Below are 11,929 nucleotides of genomic sequence, written 5' to 3' on the forward strand. Positions count from 1 at the left end.
CAGCTACATTACCAATATTCACAAATGACCATAGCAGGTAACAAACAACTTGGCAAGAAGGCAACTTTCTAATTTCAAAGATCAGATTTGTTCTTCACTTTGCATCTTTGCTTTTCAAATGTGATCCCCTCTGATCTTTGGGGCAGTGCCGGCAGCAACATAATATTTGAAGTGACAAATACAGAAAAGGAAAGCATTCTCAACGCCGTCCACAGAAGTGTGGACTCTGTTTTGTTTCTAAGCAGTGACAGAAGCTTTCAAAATGCAATTTGTAAAAACATCAACCTTCCCTCACATACACTTTATTGTTTACATCTTCACTTCGCTATAAGGCATTCTCAGTTGTATTGTATCTTCATATTTGTATATGAAATGCACATATCATGTTGGACATTTTAATTAAAACACTGTCATTTCCATTAAGGGTAAACTGTTTGTTTAACTCTACGCTGAGGGCGTTAATGCTTCACAGTTACAACTTTATAGAAATGACAGAAAACAGTATGCGTTTCCATTTTTCCAATTCATTGATTAGAAGCATGTGTTTGTCCATGTGTTTCACTAAGTAGGACATGTAGCAATCTCTGAGGCTTTAGTATGATTAACCTCAGTGAGTGGAAATCTTTTCTACACCACACCACGTTTTGCATGTATAATAACCATTCAAAGCAACACTCAAAGGTTAGGTTGACATCTAGTGCCCTCCTGTGGTCAAATTGTAAAACACACACACATGCAGGCAGTCATGATGTATTTTGTTTCAATGCCAGTCATTTCTACAACAATGAGTTGATCATTCGATTGTCTGATCTTCATTGCGCCACAAATGGCCATAACAACTGAAACACTAGGAAAGTCCACAGCTAAAAACATAATAATGCTTAGCTTATGCTTAAAAACACACATACATGTATCATCTCGATGCCATTATGATGCAATCAATGACATTAGTTTAAATCAGTCAAGCATTAGAAGTTTCAGTATCACAAATTGAGATTAACATTTTCATAACAAGAATACCACTGTGTCATTCCTCGACGTGATTCCCGAGCTGCTCTGAAGAGTGGACAGAGAGAAAATAAAACGGCTGTCTGAGCAGGCGAGAGGTTGATGTGTGCCTGTGGGCACCACATCAGAAAAAGGACAATTTTGTTAAAGTGATTCAAGATGCCTTGCTTGAGAAAAACAGCTTCTTGGTAAAAGGTGATAACACGTCCCTATGATGATGTATCTCTGCCTGGGGACTTATCATGAAATAATACATTTCAATAATTCCACAAAGAAATTGCTCACAACTACGACAAGGCCAGAGTTCAACAAGGGTTCTATAAATCTGTAAAATACGATAACACATTATCGTATTTAAGAGATAATGTTAGCTTTTGGCATTTGTTTCCTATGTGTTACCAGCTGGTGGTTTTCAAACCTCTCAGACCCTACAGTATTTCCCATTTGAAGATAGTTTGTTAAACGTACCACTACTAATACATTTGATGGCCAAAAGGGCCCTATGGCTGAAAGATAAGCCCCAAGTTGTCACAAACTGTTTGCACTCCTTTTATTACATTCACTTTTTTATTGGAACTTGAGTTATGTTTGTAATGTTGTCATACTGTGGCTAAATCCAGTCATGTTTGCCACTGATAAACTTTACTTCCGGATGCAGCAGGCCACAAAGTAAATGTCAAGTGTGTGAAGCTGTCACTTTTTTTAGTTTTAGTTCGTACACCGGAACTGAGTGTGCTTTGAAAGACAAGGGATCAAGGAGGAAATAAGAAACCAGACATGGTTAACAGTTTCTCTTTAATTTATTACACACTACATACCTAAAAACATCATAACTTTAGTTTAAAAGTTTAAAGAGGAGTGAGTCTTTACATCTACTTTACAATGGCACAGAACTTTCATAATCACAGTTCAACTTTGCTGGCAGCACTATTAAACGCAACCCAAAATGTGGCTTCCTTGCTTCTCCTGTTATTTTCCACTTTTTGAAACTGCCTGTATTGCTTTGATCCATTCCTTTCTTTCTTCCACGGTAGCAGCTTGGAGGAAGTAATGTGTCTCATCGGAGGTGATGATCTCAAAGAGGTTGCCATCAATGTCATATTTCTTTGCTGAAACCCAGGAAACGGAGGTAAACAGCAATTATTCCCCCTGGTTACAGCAAGGAAGCAATGTGTTCTCTGTGACAGTGGCCCAACTCACCATCAGGCACATGTTCCACGGCGGTAATGACAGACCCACGGAGATGAATGGAGCCCAGAGGGTCATCCCCCTGACACAGGGAAGAGACATACAAGTTAGAAAATAAGAACAAGAAAATGAAAGTGAGTAAAACAAACTCTAATTCCTTATTCATTCAGCTTGTACAAGTTACCTTTGTAGGGTCATAATAATGCAAAAAGGCAGGGTCGTCTCTCAGTATGAACTTTCGCACCTTCCAGTTTTTCCTCTTATGTCCCTGTGATAAAATAACACAAGCTTTACCCATTCATTTGACCAAACAGTAAAAAAAGTGGCTTTGTGTTAAGACAATATTTTCAGGTAATAATAATAATAATGATAACTTAAATGTATATAGCGCCTTTCAGGGGACCCAAGGTCGCTTTACAGAAAAACAGAAAGGTAACTACACAACATAGTCTAAAATGATCCTTTATAAGCGAATGCAGTTGAATAAAAGCACTTTCTGATTCACCTGTTTGAGTAAACAGCCCTGTTTTACAATGTTTCCTCTGAACTCTTGCTTCAGAAGCACATCTTCATCACTGGAGTAGCCTTCACAGAAGAACCCACTGTCTGCCTGTCAGATCACAGCCATTTAAACACAACACACATCAATCACGTTTCCTCATTACAAACCATATTTAATATGCAAAAGTCACTTACAAAGTAATAAAGAGCAGTTGTCTGATCTAAGAAAACAGACTGTTCTCCACTCTCTGCTCCCTCTTTTGACAAGTCACCAGCAGGCTGGAGAAAACCCTCGTTCAGCAGCCCTGTCGCCAACATCAGGGCCTCAGCTTTATTCCTAGATTTCTCCTTTGAAATCAGCCACTCTACCACTGTCGCACCTGCAAGAAAAACAGAGAAGTTGCAGAAAATAGCGGGAACATTTGAAAGAAAAAGTATTAATTTAGACAACTGTACCTGTGAAGCAGTGGTTGAAGACTCGATTCTCCTGCTCCAGTTTTAACTCTTTTACTCCATCATCCTGGTCTTTCATCAGTGTGTACAGTTCCCTGAGTAAACACAATGACCACGCTGTCAATATGTCTTACCAAGGATGTATCACTGACTATCTACAGTATTAACAAAATAAAGCCTGGAATTTGAAAGGTAAACTGACATCTAACTTCTTCCCTTCACTTCTTGGTCATGTATTTTCTCATAGCATAAACTAATCCACAAACAAGATCATGCTAGAATGATATTGTAAACTAAGTTATAGTTTGTATTACTTATTCCCTTGAATACTTTTTGCCTGTGTACTGTAAGCTTTAGTCTTCTTTCAGAATATACAGTATGTGGCCTTCAAGTGCCTGTTGAAGATGTGTACAGCTCAAGACAGTTTTTAAGAGTCAACTGTATAAGTTCAGCCAGCCAAGTCATTGCTTCAAAAATTACAAATAACTTTGACTGATCACTGATTTTCTGTTATCACTGTAATACATTTGACTCAGTGCAAAAGGGGAAGTTTGACAGCTGGTGTAACAACAGTCTCTAAGATGGGGGCCATACATAGTTCAGGATCAATTATTCGAATAATGTAAATGAATGTATTTCTCTTCAAATTATGTTTTTTAAGCACAAATGAAGATGTTACAGAACATACGTCAGGTTGACTTTGTCAGGCAGGCGAATGGAGCGTCTTGTGGACTTCCTGGCAAACTTTTTCCCCCCCTCGAGGCAGGTAATGGCTCTCTTCATGTCCTTCACCCAAAACTCCCTCTCCTCCACATGTGAAGCTTGGAAGAAGTGATCCTGCTTCTTGGCTGTGGTAATCTTAAAAACCAGCTAGATAGAACATTGTTATTCAGACACTGTCACATTTTCAGTTTTCTGTTGAGATTTGCCTTATATATGAGGATAATTAACAACAAACACAGCTGCTAAAATGAATAAAACGTTATGGGTTGTCTCAAGTTAATTAAATCTTCAGATTGAGTGTCATAAATCTTAAAAAATGATTGTAGTCCTGAAGTCTGTTTCTAATCCTACTCCACAATGACCGTCATTTTCACAGCTCTAATCCTTCAATGCTAGCTGATTTTTCTATTTTTCAACAGCTATACAAGACATTTTCTTACCATCCTCTTGCCAAAATCCTGGCAGGGACTGATGAGCGTGGCTCCCTTTAGCGGGATCATCCCTTTTGGAGATGAGTCTGTTTTCTTTTTGTAGAATTCCACCCCATCTTCTGACAGCACTACCCACACCGCCTTCCAGGAGTTGAGCAGTGTACCCTGTGGATCAAGAAGGCGGTTGACAACAGGCAGCCTTGAGCAAAAGTGTGATAGGATTGAAAATGTTGTCCGACTGTGTGTAGGCCTTTTGTACATTCAACAAATCTTTGAGTCATATTTATTTTTAACCTATTCTTGTTATCAATAAACGTACACATGTCTGGTAGTTTCAAATCCTCAGGAGAATTTATATTTTGTTCATGAAAAATTCCCCAAAAAGTTTTTTTTGCTGAAATGTGTCTCTATAAATGTTCCTTCTGCTTTGTCTTCTGTTTCATGCATTGAGCAAGCCAACAGGTTTCATTTGATTAAGCACTATGCGACACAAAAAGTATCAACATCATGGAGTTCTGGTAATACAAAAAGGGAAAGTAATTACAGGCTTTGCCAACCCCTTCTTTTGAATAATTTGTTAATATGTTACATTTCATAATCATGCCCTTTGCGGCTTGCAGTATTCTCCTCTTTCTTCACTTCCTCTGGAAAAAGAAGCAAGTTGTTTTCCCGTTTTAACTTTTTTGAGCAAAGTGTGATTCTGAGAAATGCTAAAATTACTTATTCTAGGAACAAAGTCTTCCCAAAATATATCTGCTGTGAACATGTTGGTTGCTTTCAAGCATTACAAGAACGCTGTGTTTGAAACTGTGGCTGTGCTCTTTAAACTCAACTATACCACGTTTAGATAAAACAACAGAAACCTGTTCAACATAGGAAATAGGCACCTGCTCCTAGTGTCATTATTATTCACAGAAAAACCACTTCCGTCATGATATCTCAATGATCATCAGAGAAGATAACCAATAAGGCTCGTTCCTGTCATGCACATATAACCAGTTTGAAAAGAGTTTTCATGGCATGTTAGGGGTGTTGTGAAACTAACACTTATCTCGAAAACTTGTGAGTTTGGGTTTAAGTACTGGATGTGTGAAATGTACACATTCTCACTGCACTTTCTTTTAAAAAAAAAAAGTTTGAGTGTGGGAAATGGCTTAATGAAGACACATTGTTTTTAAAGTGTGGTCGTTGTTCTTAAGTGAAGTAGTTGGAATGAATGTTGTTGTGTTTCATAGTAATCTTGTAAACCTCTATATCTTAAGTATTCTCCCCCTGTGTCAATCTGCTGTTTATGTCGGATAAATGAAACACAACCGCTTGCCTCTAAACAAAAGCAGGAACTTCACTTTTTTCTTGCAATGTAAAACAGAAGTGTGTAGTTTTGTATTCAGATAAATTACACATATGTTCCTCTACTTATATTTATCAGCGCTGTTTGCTAAGCTCACTTCTACTTTGAGAGGTTTATTAATTCATTTTGAAACAGGCTGGCTAACAGATGCAATAGCGACAGTGTTCCTCACCATGTAGTAGTCATGTCCTCTTATGACTTCTTATAAATCTTCAACATTCTTCAATTTGATCTCCTTTAAAGCACTTTGTTTTGCTATTGTATTACTTTGAATTTAATATTGTTTCATGTAGATGCCAATTTGCACTCTTGTTTCACTATAATACCAATAGTTACAGTGTTTACTAAACTTTTACGTTCACCCACGCGATCATAAATTTACCAAAGTTCAATTCAGTTAATTTTGTGAAGAGTATGTATTTTTTACCTTTTTCACCAAGTATCCCTCTCTAATCTGCCGTGGCTCCATGACCCTGCTGTCTGCTGCTGTCAGCTTCAACTTCTGTCACTTCTTTGGTATTTCCCACTAATCAACCTACTCTCTCTCTCTCTCTCTCTCCCTCTCTCTCTGTCAAAACCACAAACACACACAGAAACACACAAGCAGGAAGTCATGCCCTTGGGTGTGTAACTGCTGCGTGGTCAACCTGCTTCCTCTTCTATGTGATATTGTTAGTTACATGTTCAGCTGATATCTCTAAACCTAATTGTAAAAATAGAAGGTATTTGGTTGACTGTTTTTTGGAAAATCCTAAGTGTTAGACGTCTCAATGCATTTACAATAAATATATATATATTTTTATAGGAGGCCGCAAAATAATGTGGGTGGTAAAACGTTATGGTAAGGGTACATGCATCATCATGAATTCATGATGATGCATGTACCCTTACCATAAAGTGTTACCAAAACATTTTGTTCTGCTTTTATTATGGTTGAGTTATTTTGTTACCTTTATTACAGCAAATGTAAGGCATTTCCTTGTTATGTCATGTTATACAACTCTATCTTTGTCTTTATTGTCTCAAGCTGCTTTATTAGACTTTCTTTTCCCATGTGATTTTCACTTTTTCTTTATTTACTCTGGTTCTCTTTCATATGTTTGAACTGTAGTATATCTATGTACGGTATTCTTTATGTAAGATGAAAAACACTTGACACCAAAAATAAACTTTACTTCTGTCATCAAAATTGCAGTTAGGCATTCGCAACCCTAAGTACAGCTGACCTAATGACCTATAGATCTTAACTCTATTTTTAACTGGAGTATGAATAATTTTGAGTGCATGATTTAGCTGTGGTTGGATACGTCAGAACGGCTGACCTGAGTCAGACCTTACTGGACCCATTTCTGGACAAATAAAGCTTCCTCTTTTCCTGATAACCCAATGTGGCTGAGGTCAAAGCCACGCTGAGTAACAACGGGCGGAAAAAAACAACTATCTTGTCTTTATTTGCAACAGAGTCACCCACTCCTTATCAGAATCTGCCACAGCGTGTTGTTTCTCAAACTAGTCATTTCATGACAACAGAGGAAGTCTCTGTATCTGAGGTGCTGGCTGTCATGTATGTGTTCACCCAGCTATTTGCAGCAGCGGAAACACTTTAAGATTCAATACAAACTTTATTATTAAAGTAAACTATTCAAAGGAAAAGTGCACAACAGAATGAAATACTGTGTGTTGTATCTGCCTCACAATATTATTGAGAAGAAAAGTGAAATATGTTTATTAATTGCAAATAGGATAAACTTGCACGTTTCAGAAAATAATGCACATACAGTATATGAAAGGTGCAGGACTTATTTTGGAAAGTGACTAAACAATAACCTACAGATTTGTATTGATACTCTTTCCTTTGCTTTATTCCTACATTTCATTTGACAAAACAATACAATGCAAAGCTTTGTATAAATAGTGGAAATATTAATATTTTGTTTTGTTTTTAATTAGAAGCCTTGCCTTAACAAGCCAATGGTGGTCATGGAAGGCTTGTACTAATAACGAGACTAAAAGTGTAGTCATGTGATGTTGTCCATGGTCCTCTAGAGGGTGTCATAAACACATTAAAAACCAAAAAGGCTGATAGAAGGTGAGATGCACTGCATTGAGAGGTCACACATTACTATAAAGAGGGTGAGAAAGAAATAACAAAAGGATTCAGATTGGAATGGTTGTTCAGAAATGAATTTATTTTGAATATCTCATGAGATTGCACGTATTTTGGTGTAACTACGTTGCTCTGGTCGCCTATACATCGTGTAGACATCCAGAGCACAACGACTGATCTGAGTATGACCATAAGCCATCTTCTGTGTTCAATAATCCTCTTAATGGGAAGAGGGTTTAAACTAGCTGCCTCAATTTAATCATCCAGTCATTTTACGACAAGACACTGTGAAAAGTCACCTTCTGAGGATGATCCTTCTACAGGCCGATCTCACGAGCGTCCTCTGTGACTGGAGCATTTTTAAAAGAACACTGACCATACTGTTTGTGTATCTGTCTTGAATCATCTTTCACACGCTGTGAATAAACATCAAGGGGGGTTGGTGTTTATGACTTTATATTAATGAATCTTGGGGCAGCGAGTTTCATTAAGTGTCAACATAAGAGTCATCCCTCGCGGTGGTAATTGAAAAGGGGCTTGCAGCCTGGAATGTTAATTTCACTGAGAAAACAAAGATGGAGGCAAAGAGGACACATCTCATTTTGTAATCCTTCATCAAGGACATCATCAGAAGAACAAAGACACTCAACCCTGGTCTGCTTTGCACAAGACACATAAAGGTGCAATAACAAAAGCTCAGAGAATGGCAGTCACAATTTCAAATAATATCTTTCCGTCTTTCCCCTTCGTCCCTGCGCTGCCTTTTCATCTGCATGTGCAGCATAAAGCAGAGATATGATGACGTACCACACATCCTGGGAATAAAGAGAAGAAATGGTTAGCAAAGGGCTTGAAGAGGAAACGAGTACGGTACTGTAAGCATGATGAAACTGAAGAAACAAGTTCCTACAAAGAAAAAACCCACCCCTTCTCCAACAATCTCAGAAACTATGTTCACACAGCAAGGTCAAACACCTTCCAGTAGTTTGAGAATGCCAGTGTTGGGTTTACTGCTATTTCCAGCTGCTCCCAAGGGGAACACATGCTTCAATTTGAATCTGTTACTGTTATTGAAATGTATGTACTTTATTTGGGTATTTTTTATTTTATGGTGCTTTTTAATTTTAGTCCATTACTACTCAGCGGTAAATGACATTTCTACTCCTGTGTATTTATTTGACAGGTTTACTATTCAGCAAATTCGGATCTTAGATACATCGAATACATTATCATTTATAAAAATACGACAGATCAGTTGCTAAAACTTAGCTCCACCTTGACAAGCTAAATTACAATTCGAACGACAATTCATAAACAATAATCCTATCATACTGTACAGCAATGCAACTTTGAAAGGAGTTTAACTTTGTACATTCCCGCTGTCAATACAAGTAAATACAAGTAAAACATTAATGCAGGACTTTCTTTTTTCTTGCAATTCTATACTTTCAATATGTTATCGGTACATTTCTCCCACCACGTCTACATAATACAGTACAGTGACAGCAGTATAGGAGGAGTTCTATGTTGCTCCACTTTGAGATCACTTCCATTTTTCTTCCTCTCCTTCCCATATTGAACACGGCAATAAATACTGCATGTGTTGTTCCTCCTGCTGTCCCACCCTTTGCCATAGCTCTTGTTTTGCAGTGCTGGCATTGACATCTTCATCCCGGGCCTCTGTATCTCACAAGCACCATCAATAATTCTGCTAAAGAGTGCACTGAGCTGAAAATGGGAGAGGAGGTCGGAGGTGGGGGGGAGGGGGAGAGGGGGGGAGGGGGGGAGGGGGAGACAGGTGATGGCTTTTCCATTGCACACTCAATCTCTCTGCCTCCATCCTTTCCCATTGTGCTCCCACACTTCCTAACATGACCTTCGGCAATGTTGTTTATCATCTCTTGCTGTATGGACAGGACCACACGGCAGCCACGCAGCCTTTTGCCCGGACTTAAGTAAGCACTGTTGAGGAGCTGAAGCAGGCTCTCAAGAGGGCCCTTAAATGTCTATTTTATATTAAAAGTCAAGAGCAGTGGCCATCATTAATCTGTCAATTGTTAAAAAGGAAAGCTGACCTATTGGAAAAACAAGGGGATTGAATTGCATTTTAAAAACCGGCCTTTTAAGAGTGATGACATTCAGAGCACTTGATATTTTGTATCAAACGTATTTATCATATTAATAAAAATAATAAATCAATTGTCCAAAATGAGGCTGGACAAGTCAATTTATGATGATAAATTACATTTTGAAAGGGCCTATGTACAAAATACATTATGACATGAAAACATCTGACGCATTCAGCTGACAGTAAGAGTATATTTGCACACACACAAAGGGAAGGGAAGTTCAGGTAAAAGCAATCTGAAACTCTTTAATGAATTACACAGCAATGAAACACAACTTTTAAGGCTGAAGGCTAGTGCTGACAGATGGCAATGGCCGTCTCTCAGGGTTTAACACTTGTCTGTTCCAAACGATCCAATCCTTTATTTGAAACTCAGAATTCATGATAACTTTGAGAACATAAATGTTACTCTTGCCGGGAAATGTAAGAACTCCTTGGATTTTTGATTTTAACATACTGTACATTTTTCAATACATCCCTACACTGAAAAAACTGAACTGTCTTTAAATGTATCATGTCAACAGATTTCACATAACTGTATTTGTTAAGTTAGTTGAAAGCAATAATGCTAAGTTGAACCGAATACTAATTTAATATTATTGCTTTCACCTAAACTAATACAGTTATGTGAAAAATGTTCACATAATACATTTAATTAAAGTCAATGCTTTAGTTTTTTGAGTGTAATTTGAAGTCATAAGTTACATCAGTAAAAAAGTTAAATACACTGACTGTACTAATGCCACTTATCATACATTTTTAAACATGAATGATATTATTCCTTGCTAAAGAAGACATGTGTTCAGACTAGAATTCCACAGTAGGTCCGAGCAAGTCCATATCTCTGAACTACAGCATGACATTATATCAGTTCTTTCTTACTTTTAATTTGTTTTCAAATTACCTCTGGATTCAGTCATTTGTCAGGCTGTAAAATAAAACGAGAGATAAAGGGCAGAGACATCAAGTTCACAGCCTGAATTAGCAACAAAGTGAAATAAACGAGATGCCGGAGACGACGGCCCACTGTGGTGGGACTAATAAACCTGCAGGCTAGTTCGGAAGAGGGAGGAGGCTGCCCCATCTGCCAATTAAATGAAAAGGAAATTAATGGATAAACAGTTTCATTGGGGATCAGAAAAGACGGATAGTGCTGTGAGCCCTGAAGGGAAATACACCACATCGCCACAACCATCACCACCAACCTTGTGTTGTTAACAGCCTCAAGGAAGAGGCACACTTATTTATTCTCATAATTTTTTTCTAATCTCTCCTTGCCACTGCCAGCCCCCTTCGAGAGTTTGGTTTTAAGGCAAAACTATGAAAATCTGATATTTTTTGAGTATATTTGCTCTTATACAGATAAGCCTTCTTATCCCTCGCTTCACACCTTGCTTAGCTGCGGGCTACTTCTGCCTATTATTATTGGATTGGTCCATTGAGTGCCACGCCAGGTTAATGCTTCAAAAACCTTACTTTGATTTTCTTATAACAACATGTTCCCTTTGACTACGAAGACAGCCTCATGGCAACAACATCAAATGTGAGGGCTGTTAGATTTTGACTGTCCTCATGTGCCTCGTCTAAACCTTTTAAAAGGTATTGATTGGAGAAATAGCCCGAAGCCACTGAAGTGATTCATTCTCATCATCAGACCAAAGCACTGGTGAAGCCTATCCATATGTCTGTCTGTTCAACCTTAGTGCCCTGAAGATACATGGTTTTATTCCTCGATCTTTTACACAAATTCTATTTGATCTGCAGCACTTTGGTAGCACCTGTAGATGATGTTGCCGTGTTGTGCCCCTACAGCTCCTTAAAATTGATGTTGACATTCATTCTTGTGGCTCAAGGCTGGGCCATTGTGCCCACATCATTATAGTACAAATGTCAAATATGTCTGTTTTTTCTTTCTGAGGAGTAAGATGGATGATTGTTCCAGCTGTGCATTCATTTGCCTCAGGCCTTGATCTCACTTTGAGACAAAAACAGATCACAGTCGTCTAGATGTGATGTAGATACAGTGAGATATAAACATG

At 38.1% G+C, this 11,929-nt stretch overlaps 1 protein-coding gene across 1 annotated transcript; it reads right to left on the reverse strand.

The window, feature by feature from the left end:
• Positions 1 to 1,786: 1,786 nt before the first annotated feature.
• plek (pleckstrin) lies at positions 1,787 to 6,218 on the reverse strand. Its single transcript, XM_079691078.1, has 9 exons — positions 6,083 to 6,218; positions 4,314 to 4,469; positions 3,839 to 4,020; positions 3,154 to 3,245; positions 2,893 to 3,077; positions 2,702 to 2,806; positions 2,381 to 2,464; positions 2,209 to 2,278; positions 1,787 to 2,117 (listed from the first exon to the last, which is right to left on the reverse strand). The coding sequence occupies exons 1-9, from the start codon at positions 6,122 to 6,124 to the stop codon at positions 1,978 to 1,980; spliced, it is 1,056 nt and encodes a 351-aa protein (XP_079547204.1). The 5' UTR covers positions 6,125 to 6,218; the 3' UTR covers positions 1,787 to 1,977.
• Positions 6,219 to 11,929: the final 5,711 nt, after the last annotated feature.

The sequence above is a fragment of the Notothenia rossii genome (assembly GCF_949606895.1).
Source record: "Notothenia rossii genome assembly, chromosome: 6".
NCBI classification, from domain to species: Eukaryota; Metazoa; Chordata; class Actinopteri; order Perciformes; family Nototheniidae; genus Notothenia; species Notothenia rossii.